The sequence below is a fragment of the Nicotiana tabacum genome, chromosome 7, assembly GCF_000715075.1.
Source record: "Nicotiana tabacum cultivar K326 chromosome 7, ASM71507v2, whole genome shotgun sequence".
Taxonomy (NCBI): domain Eukaryota; kingdom Viridiplantae; phylum Streptophyta; class Magnoliopsida; order Solanales; family Solanaceae; genus Nicotiana; species Nicotiana tabacum.
Window position 1 is genome coordinate 87506635 of NC_134086.1, and position 22204 is coordinate 87528838.

Genomic DNA, 22204 nt, shown 5'->3' on the forward strand with positions numbered 1-22204 from the left:
AGATAATAGGGTTTATACATCCAAATGGACGGAACATAGAATCTGAATTACAACCCTGGAATAATCCAGATAAACTGAAAGAAAATCAAAGCAAACTACCAAAACTCCTTCCTGGTGGGGAGAGGAGTAGCTTCCCAATTGTTAATCTTTGTACTGGGCCCAAAAAATTGCACATCCACCTTGCTAGAACCCTCTCCAGCTTCCACCATATTCACCTCGTCGAATAATTTCTCAAACCTTTCAAGCAACTCCTTATCAGGACAAACCACAGAACTGGAAACTGTTGTTGCTGGGCGTTTCTTGGTATCGGGCCTGACAAATAATCTGGAGAGACGTGGGATGGGCTTTGGGAGGACCCATACCCTATGTTTCAACTTTCTGGCTCTTGTTATGTCCACAACTATGGGCTTGAACCCCAAACCAAATGTATCCAAGTTTTTGGGGAGAGACACCGACTGTACGATACCTTGCAAAGATGCACCCAAACCCTTTCCTGGTACAAAACCATTTTTCAACATTTCAACGGCTACCATGACTAATGCGGCAGCTACCCTCGGTGTTGGAACGCACTTCCCTTCTGGAATTTTCTCTACCGATGCCGTGTACAAAACCTGATAAACTCATGGACCCTTGTTATCTTCAAACTCTATGAACGGAACAATGGCATCATTGTGGGCACATAAATTATCCTCGCCGTGCACAATAATTTCTTGTTTATCCCATTCAAACTTGACCATTTGATGCAGAGTAGACGGGACCGCTTTCGCAGCATGAATCCAGGGTCGACCCAACAGCAGATTGTAAGAAACAGCCACATCGAGCACCTAGAACTCCATGGTAAATTCAACAGGCCCTATTGTAAGCTCCAGCACTATATCCCTGACTGAATCTTTCCCTCCACCGTCGAATCCCCGAACGCAGATACTGTTCTTGTGAATTTTTTCATCATCCACCTTCAATTTGTTCAGAGTGGAGAGAGGGCAAATGTTCGCACTGGAACCATTGTCGACCAGTACCCGTGTAACCACGGAATCTTCACATTTCACCGTGAGATAGAGGGCTCTATTATGCTCAGTACCCTCCACGGGCAACTTATCATCAGAAAAAGTAACTCTGTTTACCTCAAATATCTTGTTAGTTATCTTTTCCAAGTGGTTTACTGAGATTTTGTCAGGAACGTGGGCCTCATTCAAGATCTTCATCAAAGCCCGACGGTGCTCGTCTGAATGGATCAATAATGACAATAGTGAAATCTGAGTCGATGTCTTCCTCAACTGCTCCACAATGGAATAGTCATGCACTTTCATCTTTCTCAAGAACTCCTCTGCTTCTTCCTTGGTCACAACTTTCTTCACTAGCACCGGGTTGTCTTTGGAGCTCTTAGCTTTTCTCAACTCTTCGGGGGCAAAGCACCTCCCCGATCGAGTCAAACCATGGGTTTCACAAACTTCTTCTTTAACCTATTTCCCCTTGTAAGTCACTGTCACTTGTTCATAATTCCACGGGACCACCTTGCTATTGACTATCGGTAATTGAGTTACTGGCTTGATAATGACAGGGTCTGTGCGGCCATCCTCCATAATTACAATAGGCTTGTTCGCCACTCCTGGCACAATCACTTTTTCTCTTTCTTGTTTCACTACAAGACCACTTGAAAACCCCTTATTGCCTACCGTGGATGGTTCACTATCTGCCCCGCTCAACCGGATCATTGATTTCTCACTTGTTGGCTTTTCAACCGGCCTGACTTCACTGGACCGGATCATCATGACGGTCTGTGAAGGCTTCTTGGGCTCCCCTCCCCTATGCACTATCTCGATCATATTTGTCTCAGGATGGGCCGGCAACGGATTCTGATTGATATTGGGTGCCTCTGGAGCTTGGACCTTAATCCGATTAGTATCAATGAGCTCTTGAATAGCTATTTTCAATTGTCAGCACTTCTCCGTGTCGTGCCCCAGAGCACCAGAACAATATTCGCAACTCATAGAGTGATCAAGGTTCCTCGGGGAAGGATTTGGCAGTTTTGGCTCGATCGGACTCAGCATACCCAATTGTCGCAACCTGTGGAACAAACTGGTATAGGATTCTACCAATGGAGTGAAGGTTTTCTTCTTTTGCAACCTCTCGTTCTTAAATGCTTGGTTGGGCCGGAAACCTGATCCAGGAGGGTTCCGGTAGGCTCTTAGGGGTAGATAGGCATTTTGTGGAGTTGGGTATGAATTTTGTGGGACTAGCGCACGCCATTGTGTGTGGGCTAGAGGTTAGCTGTAAGTTTGGGCATGGTGGACAGAAAAATTGGGGTCTGGTGGTAGGTAGTAGTATTGTAGTGGGCTATATGGGTATGAGGGTAGGTTTGATAGTGGGGTCGAGGCTGGTTATAGTAATATGATGGGCCCCTGGGTCTGAACCAAGCTCCTGAATCAATCGTTGCTACATCCTCTTTCTTCTTCTTTCCAATTACTCCCCCAGTTCCGCTTTGAATAGCCTGGGTGGTTGCCTTAATAGCCGAATAACTCATGATTTTGTTTGTCTTGACCCCTTCTTCTACCATACCACCCATCTTTATCACTTCATTGAAGGACTTACCTATAGCTGATACCAGATGACCGTAATAAGTAGGTTCTAAGGCCTACAGAAAATAATCCACCATTTCACTTTCTTTCATTGAAGGGTCAACCCTTGTTGCCTGCTCTCTCCACCTAAAACCATATTCCCTGAAACTTTCATTGTGATTTTTCTCAAGTTTTGTCAAAGACAGACGATCCGGAATAATCTCGAGATTATACTGGAAGTGGCAAACAAATGCCTGGGCTAGATCATCCCATGTGTACCATCTTCCGTGATCCTGCCGAGTATACTATTCTAGCGCTGATCCACTCAGACTCTAACTGAAATACGCCATTAGCAGCTCGTCTTTCCTGCCAGCTCCCCTCATTTTGCTACAAAAACCTCTCAAATGTGCTACTGGATCACCGTGCCCATCATAAAAATCAAACTTGGGCATCTTAAACCCTGCCGGCAATTGCACATCCGGAAATAGACATAGATCTTTGTAAGCCACACTTACTTTACCTCCCAACCCCCGCATGTCTCTGAATGACTGTTCCAGGCTTTTAACTTTCCTGAACATCTCTTCCTGTTTGGGATTTCTAGATGGTTTTTCAGTTTCCGCAGGATAATCAAAATGGGGAGTGTAGGAATAGGGTTCGGGAACCTTGAAAGTGGGCTCCAGGGGGTAATACCGGTTGTCGTGAGTCTGGAACAGAGGCTCACTGGAGGATCAGTGTAATGTAGCAGGTGGAGGGGCCACAAAAACAGGAGTGACTAGTGGAGGAGGGTACGGGACTTGTTTGGGTGGTGGAGCTTGTGATGTACGGGAAGTGGTGTCGTAGCATTGTTAGTAGAGGGGAAAGGCCGGAGATGAGTTCACAATGGAGGTTCCTGAGCCTGAGCCAATGGCGGGATAAAAGCAGGGTTGACGGGGTAAACTGGTGGTAGGTGCCCCTTTACCCATGCTTGGTACATTTCAGCCATCTGCTACTTCAGCTTATACAACTCATCTTTCAAATTAACCTCCGATTCTTCCACCTTTTTTGACGGATTGACAATACTTGCTTCAACTTCCTAGTTGGCCATGTTCAGCTTGTTTTTGGACCGGGTGTTGTAGGAGTGAGTTTCTAGAATGCCAATCAAACTAACCACCTGCCTGAACTGGGATTTCATCAATAACAAACTTGTTAGTGATTAGGGCTTTAACAGATAAGCAACCGCACATTTGAGAAGTGAATGCACCTAAGCAGTTAACTATTTCTATCATGCATTTGATCGGCTGCTTGCGTCATCTCGACTTTTCCTTATTTCCGTTTGCAACTTCTCTTTTCTCCCTCTCTTTTTTTTCATTCTTGCCTTTCCTTGCTTGGTCTCTCTTTTGTTTTTATTCTCTCATGACTCTTTCTTGCTTTGCCATTGTTTCCTTCTCACTGTTTCTCTTTTCTTTTCCTTCTCTCTCTTATTCTTCCCCTTTTTTTATCACTCTTTTTTCTTTCTTTTGGTTATGGTCGAATCCTATGGAGATTGCCTACATATCATGACCCTGCATGAATTAGACCGAGCGTAGTTCTGGAGATAAGTGCATAATAACAAAACAAAACATTTTGGGATTTTCAATTTTTTCCATAAAATAAAACAGTTTTGATTACAACCACTCATTCTACCAAATTATAAAATTAACAGACTCGAAACGGAAAACTAACAGACTCTGCCTAAAACAAGATCAACAGACTCTGACAGAAGGTAAAAACAATATACTCGAAAACCAACTAACAAACTCCAATAAAAGAAAATACAGACTCGCAAACAGACTAACAGACTCTAATGAAAATCATGAATACATTAATGCCTCAAATGCTCCTAGGGCCCACAGGACATCATTTGGTCTCGCCACGGGCCTATGTGTAAGATCCCTTTGAAGCCTCTCCAAGTCACTCATTATTTGCCGGACAAATGTCATCACTGCCGCAAAGAAGGTGGTACGAGTCATATCCTCACATGCTTGGCATTTCATAACAATGTAGTCGGCAATAGTTCTGATCCGCTCTCGGATTCTGCCCTTTTCCTGAAGCAAACGCCCGACTTGTTGATTCTGGGCTTCTAACACCTGAGTATCATTGAGATGTTGATTTTGCAACTGTTGCATTTCTTTCTCCATCCGAGCCATCAAATCATAACAGTGTTCCCTATCAGCTTTAAAGTCCTTGTCCTGCTTGGCTGCCTCATTCTCGAGAGTAACTATTTTTCTTTTCAAGATAGTGATTGGCCTTTCATACTTTCTTTTTATTTGTTGCACAAACTGTGTCCGACTTTTTGCGTTTTCCGCCAATTGAGCCCGGCCTTTCGCTAGACTGGCCTCAGACTTTTCTAGGTCATCTTGATACTCAAGGGCTTTCTTTTTCAGACTGCTTATAAGCCTTTCATCCGCTCGGCTTCTTTCCAGGTTTCTAACAGCTATTTTCATCTTCCGGATTTGGGCTTTGAGGGCTTCATTTTCCTGGGTCAGCTTCTTCTTCTCGCCTTCATCTGCGGCGGCTTGCAACCCATTCTCAAACTGAAGATCTATGACTTGCTTTTCCAGCCTGCCTATGGTGGCTCGGTACTCATTTTCTTTGGTCAACCAGTCTCATTGCACCTGTGTTCCATCAGTAAATTGTTGGACATGGGGTTTCTTTGCGGGACTTTCGGGCTCTTGATTAACTCGGGATCTTTTACCATACCACGCAGTGTAACCAGGCTCCACCTCGCCTCTGGATAGATCTCCTACTTGAGTTCTAGGCTCTAAGAATCTGCACTGATGCCAAATCTGACGCACTCTTTCTTCTGGAAAAGTGGCTTTTGGTTCCAACTCAATAACCTGCCGACTCAAATCCTCATCGTGTGGGATGGTCTGGTATCGGCCTAATTGACGTAGAACTCGGTGCGGGGCATAAGGCTAGATACTCCGCAAACCCATTAACAGCAGAAAGCATACCTCAACCGATATATAGATTACCTCACTGACCGAGAGCCACCCGAATGCCCATTCGATCTTATTTGCAGTCAAAGATCTCAAATGAGCATGCCATGCTTCCGTACTATCTGGGAACTTATAACCCTCTACCCACTTTTCTTGTTTTTCAATGCACTCGAGGCCAGTCATACCACAATTCAAGTATCCAAGACAGTGGCAAAGGTGTTCCTCCATCCATAATTGTAATAGCATATTGCACCTTTCAAAGATCTTTCCCCCTTCTCGACAGAGGGTCAGAGCTCGGTAAATTTCTGCCAAAATCAGCGATACCATGGTCCCATTTGCCCTTTTCATCATAAAGTCGGCTATCCCCACGAGTCCCAACTCTATGTTCCCGTCTTTTTGGGGGCAAATCAAAGTACCCAAGAACGCCGTTATAAAAGCTAATCCTCTCCGAGCTTCCCACTTGTCTTGGTTTCCCACGTGAGTAATACCGGTATCTGGCATCTCGAAGACACGGGGATTCCCGTAACGTCGGTACAAAAAGTAGAAGGTACAGAATCCTTTGGCCAAATTTCCGTCTCGGATGTCCCGACTAATGCTTAACAGGTCCAAAAATTTGTGAGGGGTTACTGTTTTTGGTACTACAGGGTATTGATTTCTAAGATTCCCCTCGAGACCGACGTAGCCTGCTATCTCTTCTAGGGTAGTAGTTAACTCGAAATCAGCAAAGTGGAATACATTATGTGCTGGGTCCCAAAATGGTATCAATGCCTCGATTATGTCCTTTCTCGGCTTAACCTTCAAGAGCCCGACAAGACCACCCAATGCTTTTGTCACAACTTTTCTGCTATTGTCCCCCAAATCATGCCACCACATATGTATCTCCAAAGGGATCTCTTCATGGACTGAGAAAGGTTCATTATGAATTGTGCTCATCCTGCACATTTATCAAGGTGATTTTAATTAAAAGAAAACTGTGAATCATTTTGACTCAATAAAAATGACCATTTTTCAAAATTTTCACAAAAATATCTAGCTTTACCAATACGGACTTTTAGCACTCCGAAAACGAAGATTTTAAGGCTGTGTCGGCTAACCAACCAAAACCTTTAAAAATGACTAAAGATGGTTGTTCTTGCAAAAACAGCCTTCCGGCGCCCTTTTGAGGGACATTCGACTATTTTTGACAAGAATGGCATCACCTTACTTATTTGCAATAAACATAAACTTTTTGTTCTTTTTGGGTTATTTTTGCAAAAAAGGAAGTTGGACCCGATGGGGTTGTCTACGTATCTCACATCCGGTGAGAATCAAACTGGCGTAGTTCGGGCAAATAAAATAAAACCAACTATTTTTCAAAACAAAACCCTTTCTTTTTTTCATTTTCTCCACAAAAAAATCGGCAAAGTTTCAGTACCATTTGGACATTGGTTTTCCAAAACAGGTGATTTAACTCACTTAGCCCTCACATTGTTATTCTTTTTTTCCCAACTTTCTCCCATTATTCAAAAGTCGGTCAGCATGCAAATCCCAATCAAATAAATGCACAAGTAGCAAGTAAGATGCATCAGGATGGTCTTTTCATTTTTGGTACACCTGTCCTAGACAGACCCAACCCCTGTGTTGAGTCTCCAAAGTCAAATGCACGTGATGCAAGCAAACGTTCCTACTAGGGATCCGGCATGAGGCTATGTTATTCAAAGTTTAAAAACCTGAGTTTATTTGTTCTAGACCTGTCTTACCCGAGCAAACATCTCGAGCCGGGGGCGAGCAACGTACCGGGAATACAAAAGATTCACCGGCTTTGCAACTTGTCCGATCCTCGTACTAAAATTTGGGATATGACTCTAACAGAAGAGAAGTCACACGAAGTGCACACTCCTCCATAATTAAAAGACTCAGAGAGAAGAACGGTTTCATAGCAGTTTATATACAGTTCACAGAATATCAAAGCGGCAAAAGCAACACTTAGCACATTAGGCCCAAACATGTAACCAAATCAGATAATTAATAAAACCAACTATAACAATTCATCTAAGCTCGAATTCTGAACCCTGAACCAGAGATTCTGGGTTCGGTCCCCAACAGAGTCGCCAGAGCTATCACACCTCCTTTTTACCTACATCCCCGGAAGGGAGTATAAGAGGGAGTTTTCCAATTTAAGTGACAATCGAAACAGAGTTATTTATTTATTAAAAATTCAGAGTCGCCATTTGGGATAATTTATGGTGTCCCAAGTAACCGGTTCAAATAGAGGAAAAGATTAACTCTGTATCACAGTTCGCAAACCAGAAATCCGGGTAAGGAATTCTGTTAACCCGGGAGAAGGTGCTAGGCATTCCCGAGTTTCGTGGTTCTAACACGGTCGCTCAACTGCTATAATTTACATAACTGTCTGATTTTAAAACACTTTCAAACCTATGTGCATTTTTAACTTTAAACGCTTTTATTCATTTTAGGAAGATTGCAACGTTAGCTAAAACACGTCTTTGGACTGCGCCACATGAAATGCACCTACAGTCCGAGACGTATTCTGTTTAACATTGTTAAGATTTAGATTTGAGTCACATGAAATGCACACCCGAGTTTAGGAAGGTAATATTATTAAAATAACGCGCTAAAGCAACTACGCATTTTTAACTTTGCGAGGGCCATGGAAATTTTCTAAATGGCGTGCCTCGACTTTAAGGATAAACAAGATTAATCAAACGAGGGTCATGCAGTTAAGGATTCTATTTGGCATGGTGCATAGTATAGCTTACCCCCACCAGTTAAAGTGGATCACATTTAATAAAAAACTAAGGAGTCCGGATTTAAGACAAATTAAGTTACGCATGCATAGCTACGAGCAGCCCGTGCAATCACTATATTGGCCCAACTAAAAGACTTCAGGTGTAACTGGGCCGACGACAAAGGCCCAACTGCGCGATTCAAGGCCATTTCTCGAAACAAATATCGCTCTTCATGAAGAATCTTGAGACCGAACAAGCACTGACCATTTTTGCCAATCTTAAACGGATGTGAAGTGTGCTTTTAATGCTAAAGCACATTCTATAACAAAGATGCCATACATGATGTCATAAAGCTCACCATCAGTTTTCACCATTTAAAGTATAACAACAATCATGACTTCTAACCAAACATCAATGTGATTTCAAAATATAATTGCTACCATGGATTCAACATCAGAAATGTAAAAGGAGGCCCGACATTGAACCCGGCCCATCACCAACACGATTTCAGAAATACACAATTGCCAATATAGGCTTAACCCTGTCCAATCCCCAAACATTGGATCCAAGACAATTAATGGACCAATTCCATGAAACCTTTAACATTAAACTCCCAGATTTTTACTAGCATGCATACCCCTATTTGTATATACTGATATGATAAGTGCAAGTACATTTAAGAACCTCCAACACACTGATACATCTAAGCTAATTAAAACATTGGTTTCAGCACATAAACTAATGAACCAGGTAATAGTATATCATGTCATCAGACCTCTAATACAGAGCTAAAAATTCATTTGAATACACTTGAAACTACTGAAATAGAGTGAAAGTCCAATTTTATGATTACAAACAACTACATGATATTCACTAACACTAAGTTCGATTAAAACTGCAAACAGACTGATTGACAAGCATCAAACCACAACAAAACTACTAAAAATCAGACTTTGAAAGGAAGCTGAAATCCGGACACTGGAACACAACTTTTCATTCAACACTAACACTCCATTGCAAGGATTCGAAAGTGTACCTGGGTGCAGCAAAAAATAACTACAGAATATCAAAAGAAAGAGATGAGATCAGCAATAATCTAACAACAGCAATTAACAGCAGAACAACAATTTCAGCCCATTTTTGCAATCCAAAACCAGCAAAACATTAAACCTTTTTCCAAATCCCAGGAAATCAGCCACAGCTTCTTATTCAAACCATTTTCAAACTCTCAATGAATCAAAATTGCTTCCGAAGTTGAAAATCTCAAGAATCAGAGAAGGAAATTCAATGGAACAGTAGTTTTTCTCTGAAATTCTCAACCATTTCTGATTTTTTTGTTTTTTTTTTTGGATTTCCCCCCTTTTTCAAAAGTCTCACTTGAGTGGCAAGGAAATGTGCCTTTATAGGCAGGAGAGTAGGGCAACAACAGACCTCAGTCTTTGCATTTTTCCCCTTTTCCAATTTTTGTTTTAGCTCCCATACCCTTAGTTAATTATCAGTGTTTCAACATTAGCCCCCAATCCCATTTCCTGGAAGCTTCTCAATCTGTTACACTAAAGATTTCCCAAGCCAATTTCCTAAACTACCCCCCACAACCCTTGAAATTACCCTGAACCTCAAATGGTTATGGGTCTGCAAACCCTAACACGACCCTACTTGGGCTTTTGATTTTCAGAACCAATTAAAGACAATCAGGGATTCCCAAATTAAGAACTGACCCAAAATTCCCAAGATAAGAAACCCGGAACCTTTAATCAAGCAATCAAAATACCAGAAAGTGAATGAACTAATTAACTTAGACATACAACAGGAAATTATTTAAGTTAAGGGCCTAATTGTATTAGCGAGGTGACTAAATAGACGACAAAACAGTAATTATGCTATTAAACGAAAAGTGATGTTACCCAGTTGTTTTTCGTAAACAACAAGTGAACAACATCACTTTCGTGTTTAATCAACCTTCAATCTTCAGAAAAACAGGGGCAAGTAGCCATGCAAGCCACGGAATCAAGGATTAAATCATTTTGACTTCTTGGGGCTTCGAACTCTATCCTTAGATTCAAGATTCGACGGAATCGGGAGGGATTCGAGGGATATGGGTTAGGGATTTGAAGAAAGGGGGTCATGAGGGTTTCAGGGTGTTAGTTTAGGGCGGTTTAGGGTGGCGCCGTCATCGGAGGACGGTGGGAAAGGGTGGCGGCTATTAGGGTTTATGTTCGGTCTCTGGTTGTGAGATGAACTGAGAGAGACAGGGGGGTTCTGAGGGGGTAGGGTCATTCGGATAGTTATATACGGGTTTAATGAAGCTTTTCTGGTCGTTGGATGATGGAAGACGAAGGGACAGGATCAATTTGACATAATTGAACTCAAAACGACGTAGTATCGCCCCATACTACGTCGTTTCAAAGGTCTTTAATGACTAATAATTTGGACCGGGTATGGGGTAACTGGGCCTGGAGATGAACGTATCTTGGGGACTGGGTTGGCATATTAACCCAAAATCAAGGCAGCCTTTTCTATTTTAATTTCCTTTCTTTTTCAATTTTCAATTGTTTTCTTTTCTTTCTTTTCTTCTCAAATTAATTTAAATCCTAAATTAACTCTTAAACTAAATTAATTTACCAAATTAAGCTAATTACTCAACACAGTATTTTCAATAATTAATTAAATCCTAAATTAGAAGAAAAACTATAAAATTCAAAATTAAAAGTTAAAAATGCAAAATGATTTATTTTTATGATTTTTCTCTATTTTTGTCAAACAAATTAATTTACTAATTAATCGCAAATGTAAAATTAAGTCCTAAATGCAAATGCAATGTATTTTATATTTTCATGAATCAAGCAAAATTAAACATGCACAAACAAATGCCAACAATTAACAAAATGCTACAAAAATTTGTAAATAATGGGAAAATTTATTTTTCTTGAATTTGTGGGAGTAATTCATATAGGGCAAAAATCACGTGCTCACAGCTGAGACCTCGAGGATTTCTATTATTATAAGCATCAACCGCAAAGAAGCTATCGACCTAATCTCGAAATGGCGCCCGACCTCGAGGGTCCCAATTGTCCCAAATATGGACTCCGAAGAGCCTACATAAAAACTCAACAGGCTAACTCTATGTAAGAAACGAAAATGAACTTGAGGAATTGAAGTAGAAGAATTCTCTTGCATCACAAAAAATATATTTACAAGGGGCGTCTTTACAAGACTCTTCCCCTGAAAGGTTCATACACAAAAAGAAAAAAGAGAAGGAAAGGCGACGTAGGTCTACTCTTCATCGCCGCTGCTCTCTGAACCATTTCCCGGATCCTCGTCCAAAGTGACCAAGAGTGCCAATTCTTCCTCCAAATCTCGGGCCTCCTCGTTCTCAGCTAAGAGATTAACACCTTTAGCGTTGGTTTCCTCTAGGGCTTGCCTCCTTGCCTTGGTACGTGCATAAGCGACGGTCTGAGCCAGCTTTTGCTCGGCCTTCTCCGATATCTCTCGGGCTAGTTTATTTGCATTGGCGGTATCTTTCAGGTACATAGCGACATTCTCTTCGACCTCGGACATGGCCACAGATAGTGTAGTAGCCTCTTTTCGGGCATTTTGGAGAATATCCTGGGCCGATGTCAACTTCGAGGCCATGACCTCATTTTGCCTCCTCAGCTCGAGGATCTCCGTGTTCATAACAGCAACTTTATCCCCAAGTCGCCCCATAAGAGCATCACTCTGCTCGATCTGCAAAGGAAAAGATGAGTCGGTAAGCATCGAATTGTGAGGATGACGAATGAGTTTATGAACACCAAGTTACCTGCTCGGCAAAGCCTGCCTTTTCTCGGAGCACTCCCTTCAAATTCGCCCGAAGCTCGCTTAATTCTCCCTCTTTCGGGAAGAGGAAGCCTCCGACTCCTTCAGCCCCTAGGTGAGACCTTCCACCTCCTTCCTATGCTCATCTCGCAGCTTAGAGATAACATGGTCGTACATTCTCTTGGCCTACAACAAAGCAAATGATTCATAAAAACAGGGAGAAATACTTAAAGCACTAAAAGCATGCACGTAAAGGTTATCACCTGCTGATAGAGCCTCTCCGCCTCCTCGATAGCATCGAGAGCGTCGAGATCAATGCCTTTACCAACGCCATCGAGGAAGTTGGCAAGCTCATCTCCCCATTCGAGGGGGCCTCCTACATTGGTAACCTTTGGTCTTGTGCATCCGTGAATTCCCCGGGCTAGAATCGAGGACCCAAATTAAGGCCACTAAGGGCATCGATATCACCAAGGGGCAAATTCTGTCCTCGAAAAGCTCCGGGTCTGGACCCTTTGGAACCAGCAGAAGCGGTCTCCTCGACAGGAACTACACCATGACCGACTAGGAGCTCAGGGACCATGTCCGTTCCTTCCTTGAAGGTCTCCGCAGCACGGGATTGACCTAAATCAACTTCTCCCAATTCAGTAGCCTTTGGCCCACACGCCTGCGGGACATCCGCGCCCGACCTCGTCCTCTGTACCAAACAGTACCCATCATTATCGCCGTCTTCATCCCCGGTACTGGAACTTGCTCCAAAAGCTAAAGTCGAGGTCCTGGCAGCAGATTGAGGTCTGCATGACTTAGGTTTCTTTGCCACAGGGGACTCAGCGGCCGCCCCTTTCTTACTATTCTTGCCCTTATCAGGATTTGGAACCTCTTCCTTGCCATCGGGAGGCGGTCTCATCAGCACTCATTTGCCAAGGCATACACAAGAATAGTAATCAAAATTTATCAATACGGGGGATATGGGGAAGAAATATCGTAACATGATAGAGGCGGCAAGAAGGAGCTTACCATGATTCTTGGCCACCCACCATGTTTTAGCCAACTCAGGCCAAGAACGCTTGGGATAGGGGAACGAGGCGTCTAATCCCCTAATCCACCCCAACAGGTCCGGAACAGATTTGGGATACCAAAGGGCGGCTATGTGAGAAAAGGGAAAGTTAGTTTTTTGAGAAGAAGGTAAGAAGACAATAAAGCATGTTCAAAGAAAAAACACTTACGCTTCATGTTCCACTCCTCCGGGAATGGTATCCATTCAGCCGGAATAATGTCCGAGGTCTTCACTCGGACAAATCGGCTCATCCACCCCCGATCCTTATGCTCATCGATACTCGAGAAAAAGGGTTTCGAAGATCGAGGGTGAAGCTTGATCAAGCCTCGAAAAAGACAGGGGTTATATAGCCTGATTAGATGATCAAGGGTAAAAGTCGTATCCTTGACTTTGCTGGAAAAGTAGCGAAACATGTAAACTATCCTCCAGAAATAGAGGTAAATTTGGCCAAGTGCCACCCAGTATTTACAGCAGAAGTCGAGAATAACCGGGTCTATAGCCGGAGAAGAAGGGTTCGAGGAGTCAACATGGCCCAAGGTGAACGGGTATGTGTATACATAAAGAAAATCGGCCTTATGGTCCGTTATGATCTCGTTAGGGCTAGGGATCTCAACCAACACTTTCTTCCCTCATTGGTAGTCAGCCCGCACTCTGTCTATATCCTTCACAACGTTAATGAACCGGGACACGTGTTCGCATCGACTTGGCATAAATGAAGGTCTCTCGATGGAAAAATCCTTCATACTATCAAACTCGGTGGGTGTACATTGTTCGACAGTAGGAGCCACTTTGGGCTTACCCTTGGATTTATTCTTGGATATTCGAGACGAAGAGGCAGCTTCGTCTTTCCGAGGCACCCTCTTAGAGGTTCTGGCCATAGCAACTAAAAAATTTATTTTTCTCGAGAAGGAAGGCAGGAAACAAAGAGCAAAGGAAAAGGGGGCGTAGGGGAAGATGGATGCTCTGAAAGCTTGAAGGAATCACTAAAGGGCGAGTCACTAAGCAATTGGGGTATTTATAGAAGCCGTATGGGCAGCGAAATAGCCAATATTGGTTTGTAGGTTCTTCGATAGTCGTGCTGACAGCGACCCTTGCATGGCCGTTGAATTACGAAATTTAATGCCCTGACTGGTTGACGTCACGGCGAGTGTAAAATTTCAGAACTATTTCCTATCATCTTATTCTAGGAACCGTGGGGACTATCTGTATAAGGTAAAATCCGAGGGACTAATTTTATGATCATTTCGGGACTCCAAAAATGCGCCTCTTAAAGCCCGAGGAAGGGCTCTCGTAGAGTCTCTAAAATGCTTGGCTAAGAGACAATACGGTTGGACGGCGACCATAGAAAAATGGGGAGTTCCCTAGGCACTTGATGGGAGTTGGCAGGTTGACATGCGCCCGTACCGAGGCATTAAATAGTTGTATCAATCTCATATCTTGGTAATAAATATACTTGTACCATACTAGGATTTCCCTCATATATAAAGGGGATCCTTGTCATTTTGTAGACATCTGTTGCTTAATATTGAATGCACAAGAACATTATCTCTACTCTCTAACATATTCTCTTGATCTCATTACTTGTATTTATTACTTATATTCATTGTGTTCCATTTATTGTTCTTCATTTATTGCTTATTATTGGCCATAAAGAGCCGTCATTGATTCTATCATAACTGTTAATCCACCCTCGATAGCTCCCAGCCGAACATCAGACTTGACCCCGAGGCCCCGAACTGGCAAGCCCGAGGCCCCGATTATTAACCAGTCGGTTTGGTTATCACCTTATTTTCTAGCTCTTATTTTGTTTCCAAGTGTTTCATTTAGCATCTATTGCCTAAATAACTAGCATAAAAATAGATCACGTATTTTTAGAACTACAAATCAAATTTAATTGTAATTACCATTTTCAAGGTAAACACTTCTGATTATCTCTAAATACACAAAAAAAATAATGAGATACTTAGTTCGTGAAGAATAAACTTTGTTTCCTAGTGAATCGAAGCTCGACTTGGAGTAACTTTTTTTATGGTGAGTTCAACGATTTCTGCTGCATTAAAAAGGTACACAATTCGTTGTTCTCGCTCCATGATTTAGGATGTGTTTGGTACGAAGGAAAATATTTTTCAATTTTCCCATGTTTGATTGGCTTAAATGTTTTGGAAAACATTTTCCTTATGAACTCATTTATTGGAGGAAAATGTTTTCCTTATCAAGAGAGGGGAAAGTTTTTTCCAAAACTCCTTCTCAACCTTCCCCACCCTCACCAACCCACTCCACCCCCTCTCTCCAAAAAAGGTTTTTTTTTTTCAAATTTCAGTTTTTCCGTTACCACCCACCCTACTACTCCTCCAACCCCACCCCCTCACCTTCCCCCACCCCAACCCGCACATTTTTTTTACTTTTTTTTTTGTAATTTTAAATTTTTATTTTTTTCGTTTTTTTGCTCCCCCCTCCCGAGAAAAAATATTTTTTAAATATAATTTTTTTATTTATCGGTTTAAAGGTTCAAAATTTTACAAGTTTCAAAGTTATGAGTTCGGAGGTTTATGTGTTTGGAAGTTTATGGGTTTAGAAAATATAAAGTTTACGGGGTTCGAAATTTCGCGGTTTCAAAAGTTTAGTGGTTCAAAAGTTTATGAAATTTGTGGGTTCGGAAGGTTGTTGGTTTGAAAGTTTATGGCTTCATGTTTATTATATCTAAATTATTTATGAATACTCTTAAAAAATTATTTTCCTTAATTTGCGTACCAAACATCAAAAAATGAATAAAATTACTACTTGTTTATACCAAACACACCCTTATTCTTTCACCAATGAAAAGAACTTATTGTGCAAAGCTACAAATTCATAAGGAAAAGAATCTGAAGCACATTATACTACATATTTTGGTAGATGAGAAAAAAACTCATTGCTCTATAGATAATTCACATTCTCTATCAATTGATAAGTTAAAGTGTGACAACATTTGATTGCGAGAAGGGAAAAAGCATTTGTTAAGCCACATAAAATTATGTTTTTATGTAACTATTTTATAATCAAAAGTCATAATGTTCAATCAATTCAAATTTGGATAAGCTCATAAAAGATTAAAACATTTTCTATCCAAATTTTTTATTTTTTAATTAAACACTCTTATGAAAAAAAAGAATTAAGACGAAAGTATGTCTACTCACTAATAAATTCCCTTGAATTGTGAATATTCTCAATTAGATGGGCTTATTGTGTCAATGTTTTTAGAGTAAAGGGCCGACAAAAAGCCCATATAAAAGAGGAATTAACAAAAAAATAAAGAAGGAATCAGCTCGTTGTCCCTTTCTAGTCCTTATTCCATTCCGGAGAGGCTAAGTTCTCTTATCCTTTTATTTATCTCCTCTTTCTCTCCTTTACCTCCTTTTCTTCTTCTTCTTCTTCTTCTTCTTCAATCTCTACCAGTCTACCAGTCTTCTTCAGTACTAACCCGTGTTTTAGTTCAACCGCATTTTTCAAGATTAAAATTCAAATAGCAGCTTTATTGACTGATAAATCGTTGAAAATATAGTGTATGAATGCATGTTGTGCAAATCATGAGTATCTTCTTATGACCCCCATATGCCAGTATATGAATTTAGAGTAGAGAGAAATAGTATGTCTTATTTATTGCCACAATTCAAGAGTTTGCCAGATACTTTTGTCCTTTGCTTCAAAACCAACCAAAACTCCACCATTCAGCTTTGTAAGTCTCCCTATCTTTTTTCTCTTCAAAATTATGTTGTAAATTAGATGGGAATTGGGTCAAGTTTGCTTCTTGCTTAATGGTATTTCTATGGTTAATACTGAATGAGATAAAGCTCTTTGACACTCTTTTATGTATGGATTATTAATTTTGCTTGTCCTTCATTTCTTTTAATCTACTCATGAATTGATAATTCAATAAGTGGAGTTCAAAAATGTTTAATTTTGTTACTTCTATATCGTGGAAATTGTTTGGTTGAAGACAAGATCAAATTTTGGCAGAGAAGTGTAAATGATATGGCTAGTAGTTTTCCTGTTTATGAAATTTCAACTTCTTAAGTGGGAATGGATCTTGATTTTGCTGAAGGAAACAAATGGATTAGGAAGTGGCTCTAATTGTATGCACTTCCCCCATTTTTGGTGAAATCAAGCAGGACCATTATTATATTAGGACAAACATTATCCAATTGTTACTTTGAATTTGAGTAAGATTTTCCTTCTTGAATTTGTAACCTTTTTATATTAGTGATAGGTGAAATGTTGTGATTTTATTAGCAATTAGTATCTAAATGGATTGTTCGTTACCGCATAATGGATTAGAAAAATTTGGCAGCTTACTGCAAAGCAACTGCGTTCCTCATGTAGCTATCATTGTCGTTTATGTTCGTTATGTTGTGGTTTCTACTACTTAAAACAGAAATATATTGTTTTGCGAGGTTTTAGATTATCATTCACTAGTCAAAAGTAGAGAAGTTATGTGCAACGGAGACACCTGCATGCTCGCTGACAAACACGCATTGAGTGGTAGAGAGAAAGAACCAGTAATGGGCTGTTAAATCACTAACTAGGTAGCTTGGACCAAAATTGTCGAATGAAACTGTATCATTCTGAGAATTGCATGATGGTTTTCGTCCTGATGGTACTTAGAATGAGCAGACTTCATATTGTTTTCCAAGTGAAAGCCCGATCTAAGTAGAAAACTCTGTTCTGCTAGTTGTATTTTTAGGAAGACATCGGCTTTGTGGTTCAGTATTTCTTTTGAAATTCCTGATATGCATATGTAATCTTGAATTTGTGATCTGGTGCTTTTGCTCTAGTACTACTGTCTTATTAGAATCATCCTTGAAACTAAAAGTTAAACTTCTTAGTCGAATCTTGTGGTTTTCTTCAATCATTGGTCAAAGTTGTTAATGATCCATCTTATGGACGTACACTTCTGTGGTTCTTACTATCGTCCTTGGCTGCAGCAAAAGGTAGAGATCATATTCATTTGAGGACACAATGTATCCTAGCTACTACATCTGCAGCAACATCAACAGCAACGTCTACAGTGCTTGACATTGAGAAGCTAAAGTTACCATCTATTGAAATCCTTTCAAGTTCAGTTGCAGCGGAGAGATCATGGAAACCACCATCAACTGCCACATCAGCAGTACTTGATATACCGAGGCTAAAGTTGCTATCTTTTGAGGCTAACCCTGATTCAGTTGCCCCAGATAGGCCATGGACATACACTGGGGCAGTTGGTCCACCTACAGAGGTTAGAACTTAAATAAATAGCCTAGAAAATTATGGATACATTTAAGTTGGAGAAACTGAAAAGGACCGAGGTCATCAATCTTTTATGAAATATGAAATAAGTTTCAGATGTAGTTCTAGGTATTTTTTAAAGCTTCAAATGTACTTGCATTTTCGAAATATGTTCTGCAGGTAGTTTTTAACTTCAATAGGTTGTTAGCTAACAGTCGATGAAAAAGTTTTCCTTAGCTTTGGTTATCTTGGTTAATACTTCCTAACCTTATTACTTACCTTAGTGCCATTTTGCTAGGTTTCAGTCTCCTATTTTTATTTGACTGTACTCTACTTCCCATTAATTGAATTAAACCTTGTTTTGCCATGAAAATGCTGTTACAAGTATAATTTTGATTTGTCATGTTTGCAGGCGAACACTAAAAGTGCTTTAGCTACAGAAAATCTTGTTACAAGTGATGAAGCTGTTGTAGCCGCTGCAGCCGCTGAAGCAGTTGCTTTAGCAAAGGCTGCATTGAAGTTTGCAAAAGACGCTGTATTGTTGGTCGGCCATAACAATCTAAAGAACTCCGATGATGCTGGTAGAGGTACTCTATCAGAAGCTAGGACTACTCCGTTTGAGAGTGTTCCTCTGGCCCAACCTAGTGAGACAGGGAGAGTTCGTGTTGGTGCAGAATTTAAGGGAAGTGAGATGAAGTGGAGCGAAAGTAGTTTATTTGAGGACTCCCTTACAGATTCTGATGACTTGGAGCCATCACCTGAAGAACTGGAAATTCTTCAGTCGCAGCTGTCAAATGTCATCGCTGTGAAATCGACGCGTCAAACTGAGCGGAAGGCCAGAAGAGGGAGAGCAGCAGAGAGGGCCGCAGCCAATGTTGTCTCTGTGAAGTCTGGTTCTACTAGTCGAAAGAAGCGTACTTCAGTACAAGAGGTTGATTACTCGGATCCATTGCGTTACTTGAGAGGAACTACTGGTAGTTCTAGGCTACTGACTGCATCTGAAGAACAGGAGTTATCGAGAGGAATACAGGTGTGCTCTAGCTTTTCCCAAGTATAAGACAATGTGACCCTATAGCAGTTGTTGTTTTCCCTTTCAAGATTTCGCCTCTTCCTTTTTCCTTTACCACAGCAATATTATTTCATGTGCCTATTATTCGAATGCCGGCTTAAATGGATTTCAATACATGTAATGCTTCTCCTCTTAAGTTCTTCTTCATATCTGCTTTGCGTTTGACGATTAGCAGAGCTACTGTTTTCTTCTTCCTCTTCTGTCTGTGTTTGGGTCTTAGTAATAGAATGCTAAGTATGTGCCGGTTGATCAAATTATTAATACTGAAAAAACGAACTTTTCATTTGTTTTGTTTTTTAACTTGATAGGTGAAAAGTTTGTAGAAGAGCACCAAACAGGTGTAATGTGCTCTCTTATTATCTCACTTGCCTTGCCTTTCATTATTTTACTCAAAGCTCAGTGCTCTTCTTGGATCTGAAATCTGAGAAGCTTGCATCATCTCTTTTTCATGAAAGCTTCGAGATTTAAGTACATTGTGAATCTTCTCTCTCTTATTGACCTCCTATGTTTTGTTCATTCTTGGTGTTGGCTTTTGAGATATTAATATGTAATTTTCTAGTACTGATCCTTTTTAAGGATTTTTTTGTATAGCCAAAATTTGCGCGTGTCCATTAATGATAAAAGCTGTCAGAATGAAACCAAAAGTCTGCTATGGCTCTAATTGAATGTTTACGACTTCAAATGTCATATCTGTACTATATTTTGCTGTGGAGTTTGCTTCCTACTTCCGTTGCAAATATTTTATTTCTTTTTTAGTTCAATTTTTAGACCATTTATCAGTCACCAAAATGATGCAGGATCTATTGAAGTTGGAAAGACTTGAGCAGGAGCTTGCAGCGCGATGCGGAGGTCAGCCTACTATTGCCCAATGGGCTGCTGCAGCCGGAGTTGAACAAAAGACTCTAAGGAAGCGTCTGAACTATGGCATTCTTTGTAAAGATAAAATGATTAAAAGCAACATAAGGCTCGTTATTTCTATTGCCAAAAATTATCAAGGAGTAGGGATGAATCTTCAAGATCTGGTTCAGGTATATATGGTGCAATTCTATACTTTCTCAAGACTAGTTCTATTAAGGGATCAAAACCATCTGAAGTAACCATCTATTGATCTATGCTCGTTTTGGAAATTTATATGCAGGAAGGATGTCGGGGACTTGTAAGAGGTGCTGAAAAATTTGATGCTGCTAAGGGTTTTAAGTTCTCAACTTATGCTCACTGGTGGATTAAGCAGGCAGTTAGGAAATCCCTTTCTGATCAGTCTAGGACGATTCGGTTGCCAGTACGTGATATCCAACTTTAAGAGGACATTTCTTTTTATATGCCATTATTATTTTTTTATTATTTATGAATATGCCATTTGAATATTGTTGATTTAAAAAAAGATTATGTCCATATATATGCTCGTTGACCTTCCATTTTTTTGAATCTTTTGTTTACAGTTTCACATGGTTGAGGCTACGTACAGAGTTAAGGAAGCAAGAAAGCAATTGTTTACTGAAAATGGTAGACTTCCTAACGATGAGGAAGTAGCTGAAGCAACAGGGTTGTCAATGAAGAGGCTCACTGCTGTGATGCTAACTCCTAAAGCTCCAAGATCACTTGACCAGAAAATCGGGTTCAATCAAAGTCTCAAACCTTCGGTTAGTCCTAAAAACATATCTCTTTTTACCTGTTTAGGGTGTCATTTTTTTGTCCCCTCGTGCAATATTCCACAGTTGTGTTCATTGACGCCTTTCTTTTGGGTTTTCCAGGAAGTGATTGCAGACCCTGAAGCTGAAACATCAGAAGAAATGCTGATGAAGCAGTTCATGAGACAGGACCTGGAGAAGGTATTAGACACCTTAAATCCAAGGGAGAAGCAGGTTGTTAAATGGCGATTTGGACTAGCGGACGGGAGGATGAAGACTTTACAAGAGATTGGTGAATTAATGGGCGTTAGCCGGGAGAGAATCCGACAAATAGAGTCTTGTGCATTCCGGAAGTTGAAGAACAAGAAAAGAACAAAGTTTTTGCAGCAATATATAACTGCTTAAAATCTCTATTATATATTATATATCAAGAAAGTAGAATGAGCTTCTAGTCATCGAGTCTTTGTTAGAAAATTTGAGGCTTTGATAAGCTTTGGTTCTTTAACTGTTCTTATATTTCAGAACCTCCGCAAATATAAGCTTTGGTTCTTCAACTCTTCTTATTCTTCAGAACCTCTGCAAATATTTTGTGCATAATACAAAGTTTTGGCTCCAATCATTAGATTTTGTAAGTAATTGGAGCAGCTCCAATTTTATTATTCTCCAGATACTAGCATTTGGATTTGGATTTGGTTTAGATTAGGTTTCGGAAAGATTTGTTTTTGAAAAGTTTCTCTCAAACAACTTTCTGGAAAAATCCCTTTGGAAAATGATTTTACACTTGTGTTATTTTTATGAAATCTGAGTTGTTTTGGCTTTTGGAAGAAATTGGTTTGATTTTCTGAAAACCAGCTTGTTACTTGAAAAAAAGCTTTAGATAGTTGTAACTTTTTCTTTCTTTTTTATTTTTTTGAGAAAAAAGTTCAAACGTTAGACTATTGGTTTTTATATATTTGGTTAAACCATTGGCTTTCGATTAACTTTGCTTTAGAACTTTAATAACCAAATTTTTAGAAGTTGACATATTTATGAGTACAAATCTTCAAAAGAAATACTACTTCCTTTATTGCATACCGTGTGCATATATGAAATATCTATATTTATATCTATATTATTATAAAAACATAAATAATTTATGCTAAATGTTGAACGATTAAAATATCCCCGAAACAT

At 40.2% G+C, this 22204-nt stretch overlaps 1 protein-coding gene across 1 annotated transcript; it reads left to right on the forward strand.

Moving 5' to 3' along the window:
- Window positions 1-16383: 16383 nt before the first annotated feature.
- Window positions 16384-21650, forward strand: LOC107765016 (RNA polymerase sigma factor sigB-like). The gene is made up of 7 exons (XM_016583587.2): window positions 16384-16805; window positions 18052-18344; window positions 18747-19364; window positions 20201-20431; window positions 20542-20682; window positions 20843-21043; window positions 21155-21650. The coding sequence occupies exons 1-7, from the start codon at window positions 16682-16684 to the stop codon at window positions 21434-21436; spliced, it is 1890 nt and encodes a 629-aa protein (XP_016439073.1). The 5' UTR covers window positions 16384-16681; the 3' UTR covers window positions 21437-21650.
- The last annotated feature ends 554 nt before the right edge of the window (window positions 21651-22204 follow it).